The sequence below is a fragment of the Pollicipes pollicipes genome, unplaced genomic scaffold (genome assembly GCF_011947565.3).
Source record: "Pollicipes pollicipes isolate AB1234 unplaced genomic scaffold, Ppol_2.1 Scaffold_1600;HRSCAF=1878_pilon_pilon_pilon, whole genome shotgun sequence".
NCBI classification, from domain to species: domain Eukaryota; kingdom Metazoa; phylum Arthropoda; class Thecostraca; order Pollicipedomorpha; family Pollicipedidae; genus Pollicipes; species Pollicipes pollicipes.
Window position 1 is genome coordinate 1,370,161 of NW_023595962.1, and position 26,730 is coordinate 1,396,890.

A 26,730-nucleotide genomic window follows, 5' to 3' on the forward strand; every position below is an offset into this window, starting at 1 on the left:
CTCCCGTCTGCAGCCCGCTTCTCGGCTTCTCCCGTCTGCAGCCCCCGTCTTCTCCCCTCTGCATTCTGATCCGTTAAGAGTCCAGCATATCGTCCCGGTATGTCTCCATGCTACAGTCTGGTCCCTGTTAGAGTCCGCTCTACCATCTGCGCCCTACCTCCTGGCCGTACTTCTGCCACCCGTCTGCATCTGACTGATGCATCTGACTGTCTGCAGTTTGACCCGTACAGTCTGGTCCGGTGCACTTCTGTCTCTCGTTTGGCAGCTCTGCACCCAGTCTGCACTCTGACCCAGCTGCAGTCTTGACCCATCAGCAATTTAATCAGTCTGACACGTCTGCAGTCTGCCCTCCTCGTCGTCTGTAGTCTGACCCGGCGGCGCTCCGGACGCGCGCAGACCGGTCCCGGGCCAGCGGTGGCGGCCGCCGGTGGGGCGTCCCAGTTACCTGGCCGGCCAGACGGCTTACCTGCCCGGCTGTGCCCGCCAGACCTCACGCGGGAACAGGTGACCGGTCACTGCCGGCCACCGGTAACCAAGCGGAGGCCAAAGTCCAATGATTAGGCGTCGTGATTTGTCGTTAATGGGCAGCGAGCGGTTGAGGTTTACTTCTGGTATTGCGCGCACGCTGGTCGGTTCGATAAGGTAAGTAAAAGTGCTAGATCCACGTTGTCTGCACACTCCTGTGACTGATCAGTGCTCCTGCCCAGTGATCAGTGCCCAGCTGACACAGTCTTGGCGTCTCTTTCCGTGCTCCTACCTGACACAAGTCGTGTGCTCCCTACGTCTTCCCACCTGACACGTCTTCGTGTTCCCTCCGTCTCCTCACCTGGCATGACTCCGTGTTCCCACCGTCTCCCCACCTGACACGTCTCCGTATTCCCACCGTCTCCCCACCTGACACGTCCCCGTGTTCCCACCGTCTTCCCACCGGACACGTCCCCGTGCGCCCTCCGTCTCCCCACCTGACACGTCTCCGTGTTCCCACCGTCTCCCTTCCCCAACAACCTCTGCGTCTCTCCCGCGTTTGCGCCCGGCACAATCCCAGGATCCTGCCGCGGCGCACCTGCCACCAGCCGGCCGCGTCGCGCCCGCCCCGACCGCGCCCCCAATCGCAGAACAGCTCACCGGCCCCACCGGCCTCCGCGGCCCGGCTCGATCCGGCCGGGGATTTTTGCCGGTTGGAACGGCCTTGCCGGTCGCGGCGGTCGCCTTATAAGCCGCGGAATGCCGGGTGCCGGCCGCAGCTGGCGCCGTCAGCAGCAGATGCGCCTGGCGCCCGTCTGGCCGCCCGCCGCACACCCTGCCCCGGACCGGACTGGGCCGGACCGGGCGCGGACCAGTCTCCGCGGCGCTCGCCCCGGCGCACGGTCGGGAGGCCCAAGCGGGAGGAGGCGCGCCGCCAGGGAGGATGGGTCCGGCTCCGGCGCATGGTCGGAGCCCGAGCGGGAGGAGGCGCGTCGCCAGGGAGGATGGGTCCGGCTCTGGCTAACTGTCTTGATACCTGAGTGGGAGGAAGCGCGTCGCCAGGGAGGATGGGTCCGGCTCCGGAGCACGGTCGGGAGGCCCGAGCGGGAGGAGGCGCGCCGCCAGGGAGAGGGGTCCGGCTCTGGCTAACTGTCTTGAGACCTGAGTGGGAGGAAGCGCGTCGCCAGGGAGGATGGGATCCCGTCTCCGGAGCACGGTCGGGAGGCCCGAGCGGGGGAGGCCGCGCCCGCCAGGGAGGAGGGGTTCCGGCTCCTGGCCAACTGTCTTGAGACCTGAGTTGGGCGGGAAAGCGCGGTCGCCAGGGAGGATTGGGTCCGGCCCCGGCGCACGGTCGGGAGGCCTGAGCGGGAGGAAGCGCACCGCCAGGGAGGATGGGTCCGGCTCTGGCTAACTGTCTTGAGGCCTGAGCGGGAGGAAGCGCGTCGCCAGGGAGGATGGGTCCGGCTCTGGCGAACGGTCGGGAGGCCCGAGTGGGAGGAAGCGCGCCGCCAGGGAGGATGGGTTCGGCTCTGGCGAACGGTCGGGAGGCCCGAGTGGGAGGAAGCGCGCCGCCAGGGAGGATGGGTCCGGCTCCGGCGACGCGCGGTGATAGCCGCAAGGAAGTTGGCCGCTGGCTTTATGCAGCGCGGCACTTGTGCCTCAGGCTGCCGAACAAGTTATTCTTTCTACACACCTTTTGTCTGTTTTATCCGTAATATTTTGCCATTGTATCTGATGCATTTGGTGCAATACATATATCCGCGTATGTCTATGTATACGCATATCTACATATGCCCATGTATATACATACGCATATGTACTGACTGCAAAGCTTTGCTCCAAGCCCGTTAATACCCAAGCCTACCTGCGTTACGTCGTCCTGGCGGCGTTATAAGCCCCGCCACCCGCTTAAGAGCGACCGCGGGGCAAGCTCACGTGCCAACATTGCCGATGGGGTGCGTTAACATTGGGAAACATTGGGGTGGGATGCACCTGGACATCCAGTCCAGACATCCAGTGCCGCACTTGTCCACATTTGTTTCCATGTTTTGACGCAGCTCGGTGTTGGCACTGCTTTTCACAAACACTGGTCGAGTGCCCTTTTGGTGACGAGCTTGCTTGGCAGGGAGATCAGTACTTCGCTTTGTTGTCTTGTCCCTTAGTAGGGAGTGCCGTGGCTTGTGTTGGTGTTTTTTGGCATTGAATGGTCATTGTGGTCATTTGCACTTCAGCGAATAGTGGAGGGAGCATTCCTAGTCACTCCAAAAGAAGGCGAGTGGTAACCTAGCTTGTTGTTGCTGGCAAAAAAAAAAACGCGGCAAAGAGGCCATGCCTGTCTGTGGTATTTACGAATCGGTCGTTACAAGCCAAACAATGAAGCGAACGATCCAAAAGTACCTTCTTTATGAGTCGTGTGACTTCTCGTTCACTGTTGTCTATTATATTCCGTGAACAACAAAAAACAGCAGTGCTCAACAACCGCCATTGCAGTTATCATTCGTTGATTACCTATTACATTGCATCGTGTTGCAAGTTGCATTGCATTGCGTATATTATATTACGCTGCAATCATTATTCGCAGTTATTACTGCTATCACAGTTATTGGAGAATTCCTAACCTATGGCCTTTGTAATAATTGCCTTGTCTTCCGTTAAAATTGCTCCTTGTCATAAACGACAGAGGCTAATGCGTATGCATGCAAACCTAGCATCCGATGCAGTGAATGCTAGGTGAGGAAATGCTTTATAGAAGCGCACCAAGACGAACACAATACCTTTATTCGCCTGTTCGTCCGTTTATCCTGTGATCAGCTCAGCATGGTGTGCCAAAGAAGGCATCTCAATTGCGCTTCAAGCGCACGGCAAGGATGCTAGACTACAAAATATAATGTGGCCGTACTGCAAGGATACTTCGTGGTTCAGGCACGAACTTGTGGTTTGACTCTCGGCGTAGTCAGAACTGACTCCGGAGTTACGAAAGTTTTCGTTGAGTTGTCGCGTAAGCGATGAAGAATGTGTTTTAAAAGTTTTCAAGATGAAGGAAACTTTTAAGAAAAGCAAGTTTTAAACATTCCAAAAATTTCCCGGGATGGAAACTTTTGTTATGATTTGCAGTTGGAATTGAGTCAACGTTTTGGGGGTGATTCGAATCAGACACAAATAAAGCCACCAGATATATTAAAAGTCCGACAGTTTCCTATATGCATGAGATGAAAAAGCAGCATATCGAGCCCTTTCGTCAGCAAAATGAACGTTTTATTTTGGCTTTATGAAAGCGCTTAAATAAATTACCAAAATGCTTGCACTCGAGTGAGCCACACGGAATTAATTCAGGTTTGAGCCATAAATTTCAGTCGGAATCGGATGTGGAGTCAAAAACTGCACCCAGCTGTTCTGAGTGAGAGTCTGAAAACCCCGATGCACTCTGAGTTAGAGCATGAAAAACCCCATGCACTCTCAGTTAGAGCATGAAAAACCCATGCATTGCGCGTCAGAGTATGAAAACCTATGTACTCTTAGTTAGAGTATGAAAACCCCATGCACTCTGAGTTAGAGCATGAAAAACCCATTGCGTGCGCGTTCACAGTATGAAAAAACGCATGCACTCTGAGTTAGAGTATGAAAAAACCCCATGCACTCTCAGTTAGAGCATGAAAAACCCATGCATTGCGCGTCAGAGTAGGAATCGTTTCCCGCCGAAGCGAAATCAAGCACAAGTCTGGTGAACACGTGCTTACCCCCGCACTTTCGGTGCGTTTTGCCGCCATACCTATCAGCTGGCTATCTTCGAAAACAAGACGCATTAATTTTAATCCATCAAACATGTACTCATGAGCTATATAACTGTATCACTTGCAATAACTAGTTTCCTCAAGTTATAGTATGTGTGCGCCGAAATTTGGATCTAAATATTTTTCCACGGATGCCACATTGCAGAACAGCAGGGCAACATTTGGATTGTTCGAGACATTATCACGCCTATCATTGTTACGGTTCCTTCCACCCACAGATAGCAATGCAACCAGTTATGGATGGAGCGGAAAACCCAGTATGACATGTTCGGTACCGGCCACAATGGTCTCAAGTGCAAGTTAAATCATTTTTACATTTTGCTGTTGTTAAATTAACTTTCCAGTTCACTCCTTCAAACCAATTTGTATCGGTATTCCCCACCGAGGCACTCATATATTCGGGCACAGAGGAGTTGTAAGTCTCTAGAAATGAGGTCTGAGACTGATTACCACGGCTGGGCCTCAGGCCTGTCACTCTGTATCCTCTCGGTAAGGGTGTGTCTGTCAAGAATATCCTATCTTCAATATTAATGCCACAGTAATGCATTCCATGAATGGGCTCAAAAACTCTGGAATTACTGCGAGCTTCTTACTTTTCAGAAAGCATCGTCCCACCTGTGCCACAGCTGAGGTCTTCACGCACCCCGCGAATGCGTGATCGGAAGTGCACGAGTCCTGCATATCGCGTTGGCATATCTTAGCCCAAGGGCCGGTTCTGGGTTTCCTCTGTCTCTGCAGAGCGGCGGACTTGACGTTAAGTGCGCACAGGTGCGTCTCGTACTGCACCCCCGGCACGACCAGCCCTGCAGAAACCCGCTCCGGACGCCGACCCCGCCGGTCCGCGCTCGCCTGCGCGCCCGCGTGCGTGTGACCTCGAGCGGTGTGCGTGCGCGCGCGCGGACGTGAACGCGCACGTGCGTGCACGCGGGCAGGTGTCCGCTCCTGTGCAGGCTTGAGCGCCATTCTGGGAACGGAAGTCTGGATTTAGAACGTAATTCTATCGCACTTGGAAAAGATTCGTGATGTCAGAACTTTTTCGGCAAAGGTTATGAAAAACCCAGGTCAGACAAGATCCTTAGACCAAAAATTAAACTAAGATTCTATATATATGGAGACTCCTATACAAAGTTGCGCCCAACAGCCTGGGTGTTTGTAGATTCAGACTTGTATTTTAAGGTGACATGAAATATCGATTTTAGTTCAATTCTAGTGTAGTCATAAACCGTCCCATTTGCTCCATTATTCAACTCTGAATAGGCAATTGACCAGTCGGTCGTTGCGCCAGGTTTTGGTAGATTTTCTACAAGTATGCTCTGCTTCTGTCGACGGGAAGCGTGGAAGGTACATGTTATAGTCCTGCAACAAAGAGTATAAGGGTGATTACCAAGTGATAGGCTAACCTGGTAGCATGTGCAGTGCATTCAAACGTAGATTTTGCTGCTACTGCCGTATATATCTGATCAATTGCATGCAACGTGCGGATTATACATGATCATGACTTGAGCAGATAGCATTGCGGCAACCGCAATAATTTTAGCAGCCTAGCTCGGGGAAAATCGTTGTCGGGAGTTCACTGAGGTAAGTTAACAAAAGGGATCCTGAATTCTCGGCAGATCCCTCGGTATCAATGAAGCTGAGAAGTATTTTGGTGGGTCTTTCGGCAAAAGTGAGGGATAGATTCCGAGCCTCGGAAGATTCTCTGACAACCCACCACAACGGATCTTGGATCCCAAACCACCTGGGATTACCAGAGCCCAAAGGCCGAACCCGGACATATTTTGGGATCCGCGCCACATGTTTGCTCTGGTGGTGGACACTTTCGGTGTGTCGAGCAGGAGTCGTGTCTGCTCCTAGCGGTGCTATCCTGATCTGGACTGTGACGACTAGCGCACGCTCCAGCCAAAGTCCTCAGCCTGGAATGCGCTGAATTTCTTTTCGATGAAGGGCTCTGAATTTCGCCTGGATTCCAAACATGGTGATTCAGTCCTCCTGAAATTTGAAAATCCCTGGATCGATTCCGACGGCCTTTTAAACAAACTTGTGGTCTGAGCTAGCTGAACGTCTTAACACGGCGTTTCGAGAACACTCATTGCACCTAGAATGGCAAAAGTACTGCATCGGAAGCTCTTTGCGCCAAATTTCCCGGATTGTTTTGAATTTCTGTGTCACGAATTTCCGTTCCGTGTCACGAATTGCATTCTTCTGTGTCTATGGAAACCCCAAAAGCGCATGTTTAAACCATTTTTGGATCAGCGGTGGATGCAAGATTTTTAAACAGAGGGTAAAAATGAGCACGAAGAACGGCCGACAATACAAATCGTATCTTTCATTTCTTTGCCCCATATTTCTTTGCCTTTATCTTACTGGCAACAATAGGATCAGTGGGGATTGTAGATCATACGAAATTGATGGGGAGCATCGCACGTTTGTGTCAACGTCGAATTGCGTATCATTATGCACCTACTCGTGCTCCTGTATTTCTGCACTGGACAACACCCTTGTGACTCGATCCAAAATAATCTGCTACATTCGAAACGTGTTTGGATGTCCACCATTGTATTATAAGCAGCCTCTTAATTATCAAGTGGCCGCTGTGTTGTTAGAGAACCTGTCTGTATCTGAACTACCGTCCCTCTAATACCTCCTTCAGTGTCCTCCCCCCTCCCCCTCCATCACCCCCTGTATCCGTTGCTACAGTATTTGCGCATTAAGCATCCAACGCGTGGCTATGATAGGCTATCAGCCATCATGTGAGCAAACATGCGCTGATTTCCTTGCCGAAACAAACAATGATCCATCATGCTGCAATTTGTATGCACTGGTGAACAAAACAGCACGGCCAAAAAATCTTCCACGAAGTGTTTGCGTGCAATTAACTTTCACTAGTCCGCGGAATGCTGATACAGCGCACCTCTCGGATGGGGAAGCACTTCGTCCAGTCGCAAGGTTTCATACTCTAATGGTCGGACGTGGTGAGATGTCGGGTCTTGTCAAACCGGAGAATTCCGTGACGAGAAAAGCTTTCCCCGTCATGGGATGTTTTTCTGTTAAAAAGAGTGAACTTGGAAGCAGCTAAGTCTTGGTCAGCCTATATCTATTTTAAAAGCGCCAACCGCTTTCTCCGAGACGAGTCCGCCTGCGGTCGCAGCTCCGACTCTCCGCACCTGAGACCAACGCCGCCCCGCCCCCTCCCCCTCCGAAACTAAGCCCATCCGCGTCACCGGCGCCGACGACGGATCCGGCCGGGGGGGGGGGGGGGGGGGCACTGCGCGGCCGTCCTTGCAGCGATGGCTGGCGCGATACAGCTCGACGCCGGCTGGGTGCGGCCGGCGCGGGCTGCGACCGTCCGCGGAATGTCCGCTGCCGCACCGGCACGCCGGTTTCCTGCGCCCTTGGCTAGACCGGTTTTGAGGTCGTGCAGAAGCGGCGGCCGCGGCGCAGCAGCTGGCGCCGGCGACGAGAGGCCCCCGGCGCCCGCGCCCGCAGCCGCCGGGTTCTGCTGGCGAACCGCCGGCGCCGGCCGCGTATTGGTGCTCGCAGTGGCGAGCTTTGCGTTCGCGAGCAGCATCGCCCGGACGCCGAACACCTCAGTTCCACGTGCGTGAAACGCCCGAGTAATATATACGCTGTATTTCCCTTTGATTGGCGCGACAAAAACAATCACTTGCGCGGCACGACAGACGTGACGCACAGCGCCTGTCACGCCCGCGGGCCGCTGGGGCCGGGCAGTGCACGGCAGCGCCCGCGCCGACGTGGAAGAGCTATTTGCGGGGAATGTCTGCACGCGGCCACCGCGGCAATCATGGAAGACAAGAGCACGCGAACGAGTTCATCACAGTACAGGGCCGGAGCGCCGGCGGGCCGGCGGGCCCGCGCGCAGCCGCCGTCCATTGCACGAATCACAGCTTGTCTGGCGAACCTGCCCCCTCCGACCGCCACACGTCTATCAAAAATACCGAGCTCTGCAGTCCGCACTCGCAGCGTCCGTCCTCGCAGCGCCGCTCTATAACTCGTCATCGTCCTCCTCGTCCTCGTCCTTGCCCTTTTTACTCTTGGACGTCATGACCTCGAGGATGGCGGCGCGCATTTGGTCGTACACCTTCTCCTCCGTGACGCCCGGGCCCTCGGAGAGCACGTGGGAGAGGTAGCCGATGTACAGCGATGCCGTGCGCAGGATCGCCAACCTTCGTGAACTTCACGCCCGACGTTCCGATGCACTCAGAGGCGATGCCGCCGATGCTGGCGCTTACTCCTTGAACGCGCCGGTCAGGTGCTTGACGCGCATGCGCTCTCGCTCGTTGGCGAGCTCGCGCCGTCGCCGCCGGGCGCCCGGCGGCGGGGCGCGTCGTGTCCGGACTCGCCAGCGCCTTCGTGCTTGTGGCGCCGCCGGCGGCGGCGGCGGCGGCGGCGGCGGCGAGAGGGGACGGCGCCAGCGCGGCGGGCTGTGCGCAGCGGGGCGTCGCGCTGCCGCCGGGTGCTCAGCCGCGCCGTCCGGCCCGCCAGGGATGTTTCTCGATGCTGAAGCGGCCGCTGCCGCCGTTGCCAGCCGCTGCCAGCGCCGCTGCCGCCGCTGCCGCTGCGTCGACGGGTGAGGTCGAGAGGCGCGTCGCCCGTCGTCGCGACAGCGCGCGGCGGCGCCGGTGCCGGCGCGGCGAGGGAGCGCGGGCGGGCGCAGGCGCGGCGCCAGCCAGTAGCCTGCCGCCAGCCGCGGGTCGGCGCCCAGCGCCTGGTACGCCAACAGCGGCTCCACAAACGGCGAGAACGGCAGACCGAACTGCGACAGCACCGGCAGCGGCAGCGGCAGGCGCGCCGGCGGTCGCCGCCGCCCGGCGCGCGCAGCGCGTGCACCGGCCACCCGAAGCGTTGCGCCACGTGCTCCAGACAGGCGGCGCACTCGAAGAGCACGCGGCGGTGGCGGCCGCAGCCGGGCACCGCCGGCACCTCGCGGCCGCTGCCGTCCGACTCGCCGTCGCTGCGCTCTTCCAGCCGCGCCGCCCGCCGCCGCCTCGTACTCGCGCCGGAAGCGCTTCTTGGGCACGACGAAGCCGGCGGCGTCGGCGGAGCGCTTGCCGTCCGAACGCTCGGCGTCGTCGTCGACCTTGACCTTGACCTCGGGCTCGCGGCGCGGCACGGGCTCGCGCGGCCGCTTCCGGTACTTGGGGTGCATCGGGCTCCGCACGCGCACCTCGATGCTGTCGTCGGAGTCAGTGTTGGAGATGCTGGAGAGCGGGCTCCTGGAGATGCCGTCCGCCTTGACTCTGGTCTCGGCGGCGCTCATGGAGGTCCGCTTGGCATCCATCTTGGCCTCCATGTTGATGCCGAAGTCGACCCTCTTCAGACGCTCCTCTGGAATTCCCATGCCTGGAACGAGGAGAAGACAGAAGGTCACACGGACGTCTCGTGGTCAGAAGACGGCGCCGCTGGTCACTGATAGTACACGCCTTTGCGCTGCGTCAGCTGTCAGAGCCAAGGCGCACCTGTGCAACGCCAGACGTGTCACTCACCACTTTCAAACATGGCATCCCTGCGCGGGGGCGTTTGAGCGCGACGCCCTCCGCGGCACGCGACGCGACAAACCCGCCGCGTCGCCGAACCTCGTCCACCCCAAGCGCCAGAACGCGGCTCGGACAAGCGTACCGCCTCGCCGGACGAGACGAACATCCGTCATCGGCCCGGACCCCCGCCGACACTGAAGCGCCGCAGCCGTCACCGACGGCACAGCCGGCGCGCCGCTCCACATACTGCCGGCGGCGCGCCGTTACTACTGGCCGCGCCGGTTACTACTCTGCCATACTGCGGCCGGCGCGGCCGTCAGCTGGGTGCGCCCTCTGGCCTCGCCAGCTGCTGACGAGAACTCGTCAGCGGATGGCAGGACTCGTCAGCGGAGACAGGACTCGTCAGCGGAGATAGGACTCGTCAGCGGAGACAGGACTCGTCAGCGGAGGCAGGACTCGTCAGCGAGGCAGGACTCGTCAGCGGGTACGGTTCGGCCGCGGCGGGGCGGACGGCATGGAGAGAGGGTCCTCCCGGAGCGGGGATGGTCGGGCCGCTGATGTCCCAGACGGGGAGGTCGGGCCGCTGATGTCCCAGAGGCGGGCAGGACTGGCTACCGATGTCCCAGAGGTGGGGAGGACTGACTACTGAGTCCTAGAGTGGGCAGGACTGGGCCGCTGATGTCCCAGAGGCGGGGAGGACTGGCTACTGATGTCCCAGAGGTGGAAGGACTGGTCACTGATGTCCCAGAAGGCGGGCAAGACTGACTGCTGATGTCCCGGAGCTAAAGGGGACAAGGCAAGAAGAAGAAGATGACATGTCCCGGAGGAATGGCAGATTTGGCAAGCAGCGACAGTGGACAGTCTTGACAATTGAACGAGTCGCTGGTAAAAGCCATATGTCGAGTTAAAAGTCACGTAACGTGCCCCGTGTCCCATATCCAGAAGAATAGTCAGATACGGAGCTGCAGCGCCACAGCGTCACACAAGGCGCAACCATTGGTGGCTTCTCCGACAGCGGTGTCACTGCCTGCCAGTGAAACTAGTGCTTGCACTGCAGACCGTTTGCAAGGCTTGCACAGCGTATTTTCCGGCTACGAGCGTCATGGGCCGAACACCCCATCGCTCCACAGCGGCTTACACAGCGGCTTACACAGCGGCTCACACAGCGGCTATCCTGCCACAGCGGCTCACAGGCCGCACCGCTCAGAGAGGTCGCTGCCAGACTCGGCGTCGGCGCCGCCTGCCTCTCATTCCCTCCGTGTCCGACGCAGCCCCGCCCAGCGGCAGCGCTACGCCAGCCGACCGGCGCTACGCTGGCCGACCCAACGGCATCCCCCGGCTGGCGGGGAAGGGGGAGGCGTTACCAGAGGGGGAGGCGTTACGCTGGCCGAGCCGACGGGACCTCCAGGCTGGCGGAGAGACGCCAGAGGCGTGGCGCCCGCGGCTGGAGAGCGGGGATGGCACCGTCCGGCCACCCCCTGCAGTAGGTGGCCGGCGTCCGCCACGCGGTCCACCTCGTCCGTCCGGGCATCGTGACGCGGTGGACGAGGTGAGCCAGACGGACCAGGTGGACCGACTGAACCGGGTGGATTGGATGGACACGTGAATCGGGTGAGCCAGGCGGACCGCTTGCGCCGAATCAACCAGGTGGATCGGGTGGATTGGGCGGACGAGCCGGTGCAACCGCGTCGCCAACGGGCCGGGTCAGGCGGCCGGCTCCGTCCTTTGCCGACCCGACTGGACAACTGGCTTTCGGACCCGGAAGAGAGCGCCCGATCCGGGCTCGAGAACGCCCGATCTGAGGCGAACCCGACGCCAGGCAGGCGAACGTCGGCAACCGTGTGTGCCCAGCGGCAGTCGGTATCGAACGATGATGCTTCCGATGCCGAGTATCATGGCTGAGGTCCTTTCGCTGGACGTGGCGACAGGTGGCCTGCGTGAGCTGGCCGGTCCGGCGGAGTTGGCAAGCGAGCGTGCTGAGAGACTAGAAATATAGAGTACTGGAGCGGTACCCATCGAAATGAGCTGCACAAGACTACGCCGCCGTAACAGCCACGACGCCTCACCACACCACCACATCACCACTCACCCCCTCCCCCTCCCCCCGGAGCCACGTCGCGCAACATCCAGGACTTTCCACACGATTCAAAACAACCTCCGGGCAACCCACCGACAGCCAGCGCCAACCAAACCAACCGCTCCACGACGCGGGCCCGCGCCAGCACGGGGAGGCGCCGCCGCTGCTCCGGGGCGGCGCGGCCGCCGCGCCCCGCCGTCGACTGCCGTCGACGGCGTCGGCGGCGACGCACCTGTCGCCGCCGTCGCAATTAGGGCATTGGCCGGCAGCCACAGATGTCCGGGCTGAGTCAGCGGCGGGTCACAGCTGGCCGCCGCCAGCGGCGCGGGAGGCCGAGTCGCGCGAGGCGCGCACCGGACGCGAGGCGCCGGCCGGGGGGCGGCTCAGGAGCGGCGCCAGCGCGGGGCCTGATACCGCCCGGCTGGTTTCCTGGGTTGTGTTGAGGCTCTTCTTGTTTTTTCTGGGTTGTGTTGCGGTGATTTCTGCTTCTGCGGTTGCTGATCGCCTTCTGATGAATTGATACGGCCAGCAGCGGAGCCAGGTCAGAAGCTGTTGTTTCTCAAAAGGCTCACAAAGCTGACCAAAAACGGATCATGACCTCCGCTTAAGTTTATTGTTTTCTGTGCTGAAAGCGGTCTGGCCGTCGTTCGCGGCTGAGCTGGCCTGATTGACACACACCTCCCTAGCAGAAAGAAGACGATCCAGTGGACGGGTGCGGATGCGCACCAACGGACCGTACCCCCCCCCCCTCCCCCCCTCCCCCCGACCATCGAGCCTTGCCTTCTATCCACGCCCCGTGCGGCGGGGAGGGGGAGGGTACGGGCGGTTCAGCTACGGCGGGGTGGGTGCGACCGCCAACACTGCCGCCAGGGGAGTTGCAGCCCAGCTGTCGCTGCCCCCCGGCCCCTCCCCCCCCCCCCCCCGGCAGGCTGCCCCCGCTCCCATCCCGACAGCCGGCGACGGCTGGGCGAGGCCTCGTCTGTGCCAACATCCACCGCAGGCCGCGGCGCCGCCGGCGACGGCCCCGCGCACCACCGGCCCGCTCCCACGCCGCGTCGGCGGCGGCGGCTGCGCCAGAGCGAGGCCCGTTCTTGGCCCCGCCGGGCGCCACGCAGCGTCCGGCCGACCGCCACGTGAAGGCGGACACTGCCCTCAGGTCGCGACCCTCGCACGACCTGACCTGACCTGACCTCGAAGCTGTGGCTGGTGCGGACGCGCGGCGCGGGGCACGACTCCGTTGGCGTGAGCTCGACGTACTGATCTCACTTCGGAAATGAGTCATCAAAACGCGTTGTAATTTCGTCGTTCGGGGCTATGTTCAGTGTTTGAGCTATAATCCCATTCAATGTGCCGCGAGCCCCGCACCACCGGGCCATCTCGGTCTGGTATCAGCGGGTCCCTGTCCCGACTCGTCATGCATCGGACGCGGCGGCGCCGTTCATTCAGCCCGGAGCCAGATAAGATACGGCGGAGGGGGATCGGTGGGGGGGGGGGAGGGGCTGGGGATGTGTTCGTCTCGCCCGATGGGCGCGACGCGTGTCATCGCACGTGACCGGATATTTCTGGTCGTATCTGGTCGCGCGGGGGACTCGCACTCCGGATCGTTAGTGGTGCTACGCCGCCCTCTGCGACGCACGTTCTCTCCAGTGCTTCGCAGCCAGAGACCACGCCGCTCCGTCGGTGGTAGCTGCCTCGCTTATTTAAATCCCGACTCCGCCCCATTTAAATACAGCCTTCGAATTCGAACGCAGTCGATCAAAACGCTCCGGCCATCGCGACGAACGCCGAATTGGCAAAGGTCTCCCACCCTCGCCTCTTCCGTCATCCCATTTTTTCACCGAAACCTTAAAATCCCCAACCACCGACAGTGCACAGCGCCGCCCCACGGACACGCGCAGCGGCCAGACAGATGCAATGAAGCAGCCGAGCGCGCCGGCAGCGGTAATCCCCGCGTCACGACCGCCGCCGTGAGAGCGCGCCGCGTCCGCCGCCGCCGGGGGCCGGCCGCGCGCCCGACTGGCGCCGGTCCGGCGGCGGCCGCCCACACGGCCGCTTTCAAGCCGGGCCGCCGCTGCACCTGGCCGAATTCCCCGCCGCCGAGGAGCCGCGCTCAAACAAGCGCGCGCGCCGGCCGCCGCCCCAGTGGCGCCGGCCGCCTGTTTATCAACGGCCTCACACCTGGTCACGTGCTAGAGGTGCGCCCGGCCCGGGCGGGTGCGCCGGCGGAAGTGGGCGATGGAGCGGCTGGGGGGGGGGGGGGGGGGGGCGGACAGGGCCTCTGCGGTGGAACGGGCTGCTCTGGACGACGCAGAGACTACGGCACGCAACGCAGCCGCGTGCCCCTCAGCTTAACATCGCGACGCACTTCCCTAACTAGACCTCGTGCGGCTTATCGCCTTCATTTTTCTAACTAGAGCTTACGCGGCTTATTGTCTACAAAGACCAGTCCACACAATACCAGACGAGGCGTCGCTGCCCACTCATTTCTCGATGCTGCCTTGAAGCGACCAAATCGCAGACACGCTAAGACCAGAAGTCATAGATGAAGAGGCTGACGCTCTCCCATGATTGACCTGATTGACCTGGTGACGCTGCATCAGCGTCATGATTTATGACCTCGGCCATTTAAATGGTATTACGATAAGCTGCCCCATACCCCGTGAAAAATAAAAATACAGGTAATACATTTTAAAAAATGTATCCGTCTCTGCGCAATCGAACGTCCCAACCAGTCGTGCGCACAAACAGACTGGTCTTGACCCCATCCCAACTACCGTCACTCGCTCAGGCTCCATCGTAGCCAAGGGACGCCGCGCGCCGGCGCCAGCTCCACGCACCGTCCCAGCGCCATGCGCAGCTCTAGTCGGGCGCCGTTTAAGACATTCCGGCGGCCGACAGGTGGACGGAGTTTTTGTCACCGCGCCGGTCAGGGGTGCTCAAACGAGGCCCTCAAACTGGGCCGGCGCCGGCGGCGAGATGCGACGCGCCACACAAAGCCCGGCGCACCCAGACCGTCACTCCGCCCCGCCCGGCGAGTCAGCGCGGCTTCGATCAGGCGCAGCTGCCTGACCTTAGGTCACCGTCAGAAGCTAACCACCGCCGGCCGTGGCCAGACCGCCACCCGCCCGACGACAGAACGCGGGCCGTTCCAGCTGACGCCCGCAGCTGTCGTGACCCAGGGTCGCCGGCAGGCGGGGAGGCCGGGGGGGGGGGGGGGGCGGCCTTCGGCGCTGGAAACTGTGCCACGGCGCTCGGTTCCGGGCTGTCGGATCGTCGCGCCGCTCGGCGTGACCCAGCCAGGCCGCGAGCGCGCCGGGTTCGTCGCGACGTGACGCGTACGATGCACGTATTGCATTTTTGCATTTGGCGCTCTACGGCATGCGAAGCTGACCAGACATGGTGTATGCACAGCGGTTACGAGATGGGTAAAAGGGCCCGGCACATTTAGAATCGGATCACTTGCAAGTGTCTTCCAGTGCTGGGCTGCAGACAACTCCTTCACGGAGTCCTGTCTGTCCTGTCCTGCGAGATTTTCGCGCTCACCGTCAGCAGTGCCCGACTGCACTGCCTAAGGCGGCACGAACTGCCTGGCAGCGAGACTCAAGCCCAGGCGAGAGGCCATCAGTTCACGGCCCGGGAGGAAAGCTCACAAGAACAGGTGATCATCTCGAGAACAGGAGAACATCACATCTCGAGAACAAATGGTGTCCAAACCTACTCCACCATACTGTGGCAGATCATTTAGTGTGACGTAAGTTGGCATTTTGGACAGGGTTAGATGGCTGTATGATCATTACGCACCAGCATAATATTGCAACTGGACAGGGACGTGAACATTTTCTGTTCAAAATCATCTACAACTTCTTCACCACGCTGCTCTTTTCGACCACGTTGCACAACCCCATTATGTAGCGCATTTTTAACAACATTTTGGTGCCTTTGTTTACACAAAACGCAGTATCCAGTATGAGCGGCATGCACTAGAGGCCAGTGGGTGTGCTCAGTGTATTATACACCGCACGGTTCCAGCTATGTACCGTGTATTTGTGCTCAGCTTCTGGTACTGCTAGCCAGGCTCATCGTTTGTCAGTGGAAGGCGTGCGAACTAAACAAAAAAGGAGAAGAAAAGAAACATCAGGACGAAAACACAAAACAACCGCCAAACAAACAAACAAACAAAACACGCCGGAACTGGAGACCTCTCTCCTCCCCACCGGCTCTTCGCCTCCTCAAACCCAGCGGAGAACCACAGACCAGGATTCGCAGCGCGCCTGCTGCAAGAGCGCCATGATGGCCACCACGTCATCCGTCCCCCGCCCCGCCCCTGCCGAGCGGCCGGGCCATCTGTGCTGGCGCCACAATGGGGCGGCCCAGATAACGGCGGCCGGCGCCGCTGCACTTGTGACTGCGTCGAGACGGCGCCCCCAGCTGGCCGTAATGGCCCGGAGAGGGACAGACAGGTGTGGGGGGGGGGGGGGGGGGAGACAGGTGAAGAGCCGGCGCCGGCTCCGGCTCCGGCTCGGGTTCGGGCTCAGGCTCAGGCTCCGGCTCAGGCTCAGGCTCAGGCTCAGGCTCAGGCTCAGGCTCAGGCTCAGGCTCGGGCTCGGGCTCGGGCTCGGGCTCGGGCTCGGGCTCGGGCTCGGGCTCGGGCTCGGGCTCGGGCTCGGGCTCGGGCTCGGGCTCGGGCTCAGGCTCAGGCTCGGGCTCGGGCTCGGGCTCGGGCTCGGGCTCGGGCTCGGGCTCGGGCTCGGGCTCGGGCTCAGGCTCCTACTCCGGCTTCGGCCCAGGCTCACGGGAAGGTGGCGCCGGCATCCGCAGACAGGACGCGGAGTGGACGACGGACAGCTGGGCGCACGGACACCAGAGACCCACGGGCAGGAGAGGCCCACGGACACCAGAGGCCCACGGACACGAGAGCCCCACGGGCGCGAGAGGCCCATGGACACCAGAGGCCCACGGGCACGAGAGCCCCACGGACACCAGAGGCCCACGGACACAAGAGGCCCGACTACCGCAGATCACGCACCACGCAGACCACGCACACAGAGCACCGCAGCGCGACGCAGCGTCTCGTTCGGCAAACCGCAGAGTCAGCCCGCGAACGGGCGCCACCTGGTGGGCGAAAACCTCGCGGCCGGCCGCGAGCGAACGGCCGGCGGAGTGACATCGCCGCGTCCATGCCGAGCCCTGGAGAGAGTCGGCACTCCAGCAGCGGGCAGCCGCGGCGGGGAAGGCCGCACCCGGGCGCCGGCGCCGGCCAGCTACGGACCATTGTTCGCCCCGGGGGAGAGCCGCCGCCGCCGCCGCCGCCGCCGCCGCCGCCGCCGTTGGTGGACGCGGCGAAATGATTCAGCGGTTTGTTGCGGGAGAAGGAGTCTTTCGATGAGGCGAATGCAAAGATGGCTGCTCCTAGTGACGATGTCGGTGTGTATCTGACGTGACAGGTGGTAGGCAAGGTCCTGGAGACTTGGTGGGAGTCGCAGAAGGCAGACCAAGTCAGTTCCGGTTCTGCCCCGGCGTTTTCCGCCCAGCCTCCGTCGCAGGTGTTCGGTCCGGCTCCGATCCACTCTGCTCATGGGGGTCACCGAAATGAGCCCCATCCGGAGAGAACGAGCCCACAGAAACGAGCCCCACCGGGAGAGAACCGAGCGCCCCACACGAGTCGCCGGAATCATAAGCGCACGATAATTCATCGCTTGCCGAAGTGCCTGCCTCCGACGGCCGGACCTTCCAGACCCAGACCACACCACACCACACCACACCACACCACACCACACCACACCACACCACACCATACCACACCACACCACACCACACCACCACGCCACATCACATCACATCACATCAATCACATCACATCACATCACATCACACTAGACAAGACGACACAAGACCACACTAGACGAGGCCAGACCAGACCACACCAGACGAGGTCTGTGTGGTCGCAGGCCAAGCCGAAGCTGTCGTGTGGTTTCGCGATGGATCGAGCAATTCCTTGGCGTAAGCCAGATGTGTGGAAGGCCGGGACGCCTGAAACTGCCCGCTCCTACACTGCTCGCCAGCGAGCGACGGCCGGCTGGACCTGCGCCGGCGCCACCAGAGGGTCTGCAGGGCAGCAAGACCGTCTGCACCGACAGCAGATGGTCCGATGTGGACGCAAAAGGCCTACGGAACGGCAGACGGTCGGCAGGGGACGAGACGGGCCGCAAGAAGCGGACAGTCTGCGAGGGATGCAGACGGCAGGCGGGGAAGGGGGACGGTCTGCGAGGGGAGGGGACGGTCTGCGACGGATGGGGGACGGTCTGCAACGAAGGGGGACGGTCCGCGAGGGAAAGGGGACGGTCCGCGAGGGAAAGGGGACGGTCTGCGAGGGAAGGGAGACGGCTGGCAGGACAACAGTCGGCAGAGAGGGCAGACAAAATAGCTGCGCGACAGATCGCGACGTGCGCGATAAATCAGGGTCTTGACTCACCTGTGTCGCCTGGGCCTCCGTCCACCGCTGTGTCTCGCCTCCACCGCTCGTCCACCTCTCGTCCACAGAGCCGCCGATTGCCTGCCTGTCTCCACGGAGCGTCACACACCTCCCCGCTTCGCTAACTGGACCCGACTGATCCCCGCCGCCGCCGGCCGCACAGCTGTTCCCGGCCAGGTGGTCCACGATCCGCACCTGGCCCGGCCGCCGACCAATCAGCGCGCGAGAAACCGGCGCAGCAGCCGGTGATTGGCCGCCGGCGGCGCGGCATTTAAAGCAGCCGCCTGGCGCTCGTCGGCCAGCCTGAGCAGACCACGGGATAACGGTGAAGGCTGACACTCGTGTGCGCCCGTGCTCCGCTCGGCTGGAGGGCGCTTAGCTGACGTGGGGGTGGGGGAGGGGGTTCGGCGGAATCGCGTCTTGGTGGCGGTCGGAGCTTGGCTATGAGAAGTTGCACGCGGCCTTGGGCTGTTGGTTAGCGGTCCCAGTGACGGAATGGGTGCCAGCCACCGGGTGGTCCCGAATGGGAGAACAACGCAAATCATAGCTGGCGGCATTCAGACAAGTTCGCTGAGGACGTACCAGTTTGGCCATAGTCACAGCTGAGTGCCTATTTCTAGTGTAAGCTAAGCATAGAGTGAGTGTCATCACTCGTCACCATCAGCAGACACGCTAGAACAGATCTACAAATGGGTTACGCGTTGAATGTGTGAGAAAAGGCATATGCTTCGCAGAAATAATATGCTTGCACGTGCGTTGTATAGATGCACACTCGCCTTCATTTCAACCAGCTTCATCCAGGCGGTTGCTTGACGTTAAAGACAGTTGGCGGTCAGTGTATGCACGCAGTCTAAAATGCAACTAGCAGACGCAGACGTACGCATGCTAGGTCGGGGGGGGTCACCATGCCAAATCCACCAACAAGAACTGCTCGGCAAGCAGGCTAGCAGGCTAACTAGCAGACTAGCAGGCTAGCAGGCAGCAGGCTAACTTACGCACGCGAGCGAAGAATTCGTCGGGACGTGGGGATTTTGGATTTCACGAGGGCGGCGAGCTTAGGGAGGCTGACGCAGCACAGTGTCGTCGAGTGCTCCAACGCGAGCTGGAAGGGGCGATGCTGGGCGGAAGTCATGATCCGCCGTTGGGAGCGTGGGACGGGCCGCAACACACACACGCATGGCACGGGATAAATAAATCATTAAAAAACAAATCATGATACATATATATAAAATAAATTTATTATTCTATATATATATATATATATATATATATATATATATATATATAATAAATAATTGGAGGCAGAAGATCAGACCGCGGATAATTGGTCCAGTTGTTTGTGCCCAGTTGTTTGATGTGTTGTTTGTTGGTCCAGATTGTTTTCTCGTCCGGTTGTATGGATACAGTTGGTTTGGTTTGTGCGTCCGGGGTTGGTCTCTATCCTCCGCGGTGCAATGCATGCGTGTGTCACGCACGGCCTGTCGCTGGCACCAACTGTGTCGTTTTGTGTCGTTTTACACCAATAATGCAGCATTAAAGGGAGAAACATGAGTTGAGAACATCAGTTTCAGGTCCCCGCGAAACAAAACGCGAAGCAAACGATACAGCCGGGTAAGAGTTGAGACGCTCTTATGATGTAGGATATCTGAGACCAGTACTGTTATCTGCCCTCTTGCACTGATTCATCGCATTTCCCTGAGTACCCAGGCTTGTGTCGCCACGTGCCACCAGGGGTATGTGGTAGCCAGGAGCCAGCCTCACTGTTGGCGTGATTGGACGCCCGGTGCGCGACCTGAACGCAGGACGACACACGCACGCACACGAGCGCGCGCACACGCACACACACACGCACACGCACACGCACACACACACACACACCTCACACACACCACACACACACACACACACACACACACCACACACACACACACACACACCACACACACACACACACACACACACACACACAATACATACAGCCCTGGTTCGGCTCCTCGTGCAGGGCAGGCCCGGTATCGGAGGCGCTGGGATAGCCGCGGCATCGCATCGCCCGGCATCGGAGGCAGCTGGGACAGCCGCGGCATCGCATCATCCGGCATCGGAGGCAGCTGGGATAGCCGCGGCATCACATCACCACTTTCCATCTCTCCGGTCGCACGGCTCTGAAAGTGAAGCGGTCAGCGATTGTCGAAATAGCTCTTACCTAACCAAATCAAGCCCGTGCCATGCGGTGTCACATTTCCCACGCGAGTCAGAGGCAAGCACGCACCTGATGCTGTTCTTACTATACTATACGGCCGAATTTCGGGTTGCCAGATATTTCCACCGAATACCACGGGATAGTCCTGCCAGATCTCTGTGCCAAACGCAAGTGTTTGGCACTACTTTATGGCTGCTCAGTCATAAACATAAGCGTGCCAATAACCATAAAGTCAAACTGTGTGCGCGCTCTGCTTGCAGTCGTTACACGGGCAACACCCATGTGTTCGAGATGTACATGCACATTGGCATCCAGGTCCGTGGGTGTACCTACATGTCCCGTACATGTCAGATGGCTGCCAGAACCAGACGCTTTTATCCCACGTAATTCAAAAAAGGTTTTGTTTAGTTCTGTTTGGTAAGGACACTTCCGTTCACCACCGATCGCTGCAGCACCCGTGGGATTGTGTGATGGATTGAAGATGGGTGATGGGTGTGATTGGAGTAATACACGCGAGATAAACTGCCTTGTGCCGCCGATGCCATTTCATGCACTGCTCAGGCAGAGTGCAGCTAGCCGCCCTAGCTTCCCTGCCTACGCCACTTAGCTTGTAACGTATCTTGAAGTTTTGCGAGATAACTTGGGTAAAACAATCGGAGAAGTCGGGTCATTTCCTCTTCATTCGTGATGAATTTCGGATGCTGACAAAAACGGAGCTTCAGGATATCAGGAGGTGCTGGTTAGAAGAAACCGAAGGCAAGCAATGGGATTTATTTTGAAAATGCTCAGCGCCTCCAGCAGTGCTCAAGTCAATTGGTGAGGTCGTTAGGTCCCTGCTGACCATAGGCAGATCCTGGGGTGGGGAAGGGGGGGGGGGTACGGGGCCATGCCCCCCCAAAACCTCTGGAGAGTATTTCCCCCCCCAAAACATTCCCAGAACTTAATAAAAGTTTCGTCTACCTGCCGTCTGTTTTAACTTTAGCTGTTTAAACTGTTTTGTTTAACTTCTGTTTAAGATTCAAAGCCATTTCGGTGTTTTTTTCGGTTTTGATGATGTCCCTACTAGGTACTCGCGAGAGGCACCACGCGCTGGACCTCGGATCCCACACCAGCCAGCTGGCCACGAACGGTTGCCCCCCCCCCAAAAAAAAACAACAACTCCAGGCTAGATCCGCCCCTGCTGCTGACTCAGCAACTTAGCGCTGTGCCAGCCGCAGGCTATTGCACTGTTAAAATGTTAATTACAGTGCAACAGAACATCGAACAACAGATGCTGTGTTGTTGCATGACATTAGGAACGCCCAACTGACAAGCATTCACTGGGATGCTTTTCTTCGGCCAGCCTGCCCGCTACCATCTGGGGCTTGGGCATACCCACGCACTTCCCATTGATAGTCGGTCTTGCCCGCTCGTGGACCATCTGTTTCCTGGCCGTATGCTGCTCTCCAAAGCTTCGGATTGATATGGTCACGAAATTAGTGCAGATGTGCGCTTATGAATTATTTTGTCATTAAGCGCACCTGAACATGATGGAAGAAAACATTGATATTCTGTTGCATGGCTTATAAATTCGTGCTTGATATTTCCCCAGGATCCCACTTACGGTATTGGTTTTTGCGTTTTCCGAAAACATCTTTCCATTCCGGCCACTGACTCGCTCTACATAAGCGCCCGTAGGCTTAGCCCATCCATGAAGGTTTGTTATACGTGCCTAGGTGCACTCAAACCACTTGAAATTTAACATAGATAAATTCCTTTAAAGTCATGTCTCGAAACCAGGACAGAACATGCCCGGGTCCAATGCCGAAGCGTGCAAAAACTTTTCATCTTCCAGTCATATCAAACGTGGGACGAATGCAAGGAATTTCAAACTACAAAGTGGCTTCTAAAGGTACCACGCCAAGCTCAGAGGTCTTTTAGAGGTCAGAGGTTACCAGACTATTTGCTTACCTGCAAAAGCGTTGTCAAGCCGCAGAGATTTATGTGGTTTGAATGGTTTTGGAGGCGATTTTACTACGAATGATTGGAGTTAATATGTTCGGATATGCACCAAAACCGTGCATACTCCCAAGGGTCTCACTCACCTGCGTAACTGCGTTGTCTGCATAGCCAATGAACAGCCTTCTTAAGGACACTCGAAGTACAAAATGCCAGCTGAGCTGGCGTTATGGACGAAATCAGATAAAGAGTACAAGGGAAACAAAGACGCATTGAACGTGAAGTTCACCAACCACCGTCAAAGCACTCCTTTAGAGTACCAAGCCGAGTAGCAAGCCACGATTAGATACGAGCTGGTCTCACATGCCCGATTCTAAGCGCGATAAATGCACTCTCGGTATGCGATGGAAAATCAGAAACGGTCTCTGGTGAGCATGACTGCCGGCTTTTTATGACAGTAATTGCTAGAAGCAAGAAAGTAAAACTAATTTTGATATATATATATATACATACATATATATATATATATATATATATATATATATATATATATATATATAATAAACCACTTGCGCGTATCGCCATATACCAACCGTAAGCCCCGAGCCCGTACTATCCGGGGATCCGTCTGGATTGTGTAAAGAATCCGTCCGGATTCCAGATTCCAGATAGCAGAGAATCCGGCGTTCGGAAGGCTAATCCAGCGGGATAGTAATGCGAGTTCGTGCCAGTAGTGCACAGAGAGCTATTTGTGCGTGACGGGAGATCACTGCACCGCTAGGCACTTAACGGGATCCGTGACCTTCGCCCCAGCAGGGCGCGAAAGGTCACGACATGAAATACATGCTGCAATGCGCGAGCAGTGAACATGTCGGCGTCGAAACCGACTTATTTCACTTACATTTTGCTGTGATTTAGTGACACAGTTTCCGGTGGCACTGCTGACTGCCGCAGGGTGTTTGTCTGCGGCGTCTGGCTTCCGGAGACAAACACATCGCTATGGCTCCTGAACCAATTTCCGGAACTGCTAGCGCGCCCCGCAGCCGATCCCCTCCCCCATCCCCTCCCCCTAAAGAGACGGCAGGCGCTATCGAAAGCAGCTGGCTATTGGCCGTTTTGTTACGAGTGTGCATACGGTGATGCTACATGACGTGAGCAGGGGTGATTTTCCCATTACGCATCATTCCCATTACGCAAGACCATAATGATCGAGAAGAGCCCCCAGCTACGACAGCATCGGGTGTGGTCACCCCAGATACGACAGGATCGGGTGTGGTCACCCCCGGCTACGACAGGATCGGGTGTGGCCGCCTCAGCTACGACAGGATCGGGTGTGGCCACCCCTGCTACGACAGGATCGGGTGTGGCCGCCTCAGCTACGACAGGATCGGGTGTGGCCACCTCAGCTACGACAGGATCGGGTATGGTCACCCTCAGCTACGACAGGATCAGGTGTGGTCACTCCCAGCTACGACAGGATCGGGTATGGCCGCCTCAGCTACGACAGGATCGTGTGTGACCACCTCAGCTACGACAAGATCGGGTGTGATCACCCCCAGCTACGACAGGATCGGGTGAGGCCACCTCAGGTACGACAGGATCGGATGTGGCCACCCCCAGCTACGACAGGATCGGGTGTGGCCACCCCAGCTACGACAGGATCGGGTGTGGCCGCCTCAGCTACGACAGGATCGGGTGTGGTCACCCCAGCTACGACAGGATCGGGTGTGGTCACCCCAGCTACGACAGGATCGGGTGTGGCCGCCTCAGCTACGACAGGATCGGGTGTGGTCACCCCAGCTACGACAGGATCGGGTGTGGCCACCCCTGCTACGACAGGATCGGGCGTGGTCAGAACCGATCGCGGTGTTGAAGGCCCCTATCTCGAGTGACGCGATGTTCCAATATCGTTAGGATCTAAACAGGAGTGCCCCACCTGTTTGCACTTTTCACTTATTGTTACATCAGACAAAAGCCCCTGCCCACTGGGCCGATTACAAGCCTTCGTTCATTCGGACCAGTGCAGGTTCGCATGGTGATTGTCATGACGGTGTCAATCGACACGGCGACACGGCGACACGGCGACACGGAGACACGTCGACACGACGACACGTCGACACGTCGACACGACGACACGTCGACACGTCGACACGACGACACGTCGACACGTCGACACGACGACACGTCGACACGTCGACACGTCGACACGTCGACACGTCGACACGTCGTGTCGACGATGGGGGTCACACCTGCAAGGAAGGAGTGCATTGTTGTTACAAAGCGCTCGCAGCGTTTTGTAGCCCCGAAAATAACTAAAGTTGATGTTCTTATCGTATGTTGACGGTGCTGCCGTGGCGCAACCCAGTGCTATTACTAGATTAACTAGCTCTCAGGTTTTACGAGGGTATGTTTTTGAAATGCGTCCCAAAGGTGGCACGCGCCATTTATCGCGGCATTGACCGCGCTTTTCAGGGGCGCATCACTGACCGGAGGGCGGGGGCAGGTTCGGCTCCGCGCTCATCTCAAGGACGTGGCCGGGTTGAATTCACAAGTTCAAATAGTAATCGATAGCGCTGTGGCGTGCCGTCTCAGATAAGCAAACTTAAGTTTGACGTTGTATTAATGTCACAGGTCCAGGTCAAGTCGTAGAAATGTTGCTTCAGGATATCTTGACCGCTCTCACAACGCAATCGATTTAGAAGCGTATGCCGGGGTAGAAAATTATTTAACCCGAATCAAACCTGCTGCCTAGAAACGTAATTAATGATATTCACGCCGTGTTGTATCAAGAGCCAGTGTCACGAGCCGTGAAAATGAGAGTGGAATCGTTGGTCGATAGGTCTTTTTGGTATATTTAGTTCCGCCATAAACCATTTATACGCGAGGTGGAAGAGCTTAGCCGCAATTATGGATAGCAGCCACGTGAGCAAGAGCTGCTACTTGTCTATGAACCGCCTAAGTTCAAAGTCAATGAGACGACGTCGGTGGCGAAAAAACGGTTAGACTGATTTTCGCGTTGTTTTCGACGGCTCAGTCCTGCCGGCAGTGCAACCTGATACGCCTCAACCCCGCGCGCCAGTCAGGTGGTCGTAGGTTTTGCTTGTGAAACTGATAAACGGCTTTTGCCGCCCCGTCACCACGCCGCTGCGGCAGTCCTGGAGCCCCACCGCCCGCAACCGCGGGCCAGGCACCTGGGCAAGGGCAGCATCGTTGCGGTGCATTTTAAGGTGCACTCCATTGTTAAGCCATAATTCAGTCATTGTTACAGAGCATTGCTCAAAACTTGGTACGGGCATCCTTCATAGTCATATCTAGAACGCCTCTTTTTGTGCTTTTACAAGTTGGGTCTGAAACAAAAAAATGTTGAGCGTACTTTTCCTGTATATTTTAGTTATTTGACATGCCAATATTCAAATGCGTAAAACTGAAAAAAGCACAACGGCAAGGCATATAAATAATATACTATTTGGCCATATTTCCGGTTTTACAGGCGTAAGATGTCTTTTTTCGTCCTGTGTCTGCGTCAGTTTGTCCCCGGCTATCAGCTTTTGTAAAAGGGTGAACATGACGCCCCTATAATGTCACTCGCACTTGATCTTTTATGGTCGTGTAGTTATTATTTTTGCACAAACGCAAAGAACTCATCATCTGACAGCTACCAAAAATTTCGCATCGATATCTGAAGCCGTTTTTTTATTATCGTAACTATCGGACGGGGGCAGATCTGACCCTTTCATCCCGGCCAATGCCAGGTTAAGTGTTATATATCTAAGACACGGTAGGATATCCATGTTACTAGCCAGAGAAAGCTCGAACCCAGTACCTTGGATGTTCTAATCGTGCAAATGGCCTGGACGGTTTGAGGCCATCGCACCACAGGAGCCAACGCCCCGACCAAGAACAGGTCTCTCTGACTTCCAAAAGGATATGCATGCTCTGAGCGGGGGATCCCAACAGCGTGAGGATCCCGCGTGCTGAATAGATACGATACCGCAGGAGGCTCTTGTCGTGACCTTGAGCGGCTGAGCAGGCTCAGAAGGTCCAGCTGAGCAGGCCCAGAAGGTCCAGCTGAGCAGGCTCAGAAGGTCCAGCTGAGCAGGCTCAGAAGGTCCAGCTGAGCAGGCTCACAAGGCCCAGCTGAGCAGGCTCAGAAGGTCCAGCTGAGCAGGCTCAGAAGGTCCAGCTGAACAGGCTCAGAAGGTCCCTATCTGTCACCACCATGGACGATCCAAGTCCGTGATGCAGCAGGAGGTTCTCGTGACAGACGGACACGGCCCCCATACGGCGAGGCA

At 58.0% G+C, this 26,730-nt stretch overlaps 1 protein-coding gene across 1 annotated transcript; it reads right to left on the reverse strand.

Annotated features, from left to right (window-relative positions):
* Window positions 1-8,259: 8,259 nt before the first annotated feature.
* On the reverse strand, window positions 8,260-18,430 carry LOC119092408 (uncharacterized). Its single transcript, XM_037215374.1, has 4 exons — window positions 18,301-18,430; window positions 9,256-9,617; window positions 8,963-9,030; window positions 8,260-8,449 (listed from the first exon to the last, which is right to left on the reverse strand). Exons 2-4 carry the CDS (start codon window positions 9,613-9,615, stop codon window positions 8,260-8,262), a joined length of 618 nt encoding a protein of 205 aa, XP_037071269.1. The 5' UTR covers window positions 9,616-9,617; window positions 18,301-18,430.
* Between the last annotated feature and the right edge of the window lie 8,300 nt (window positions 18,431-26,730).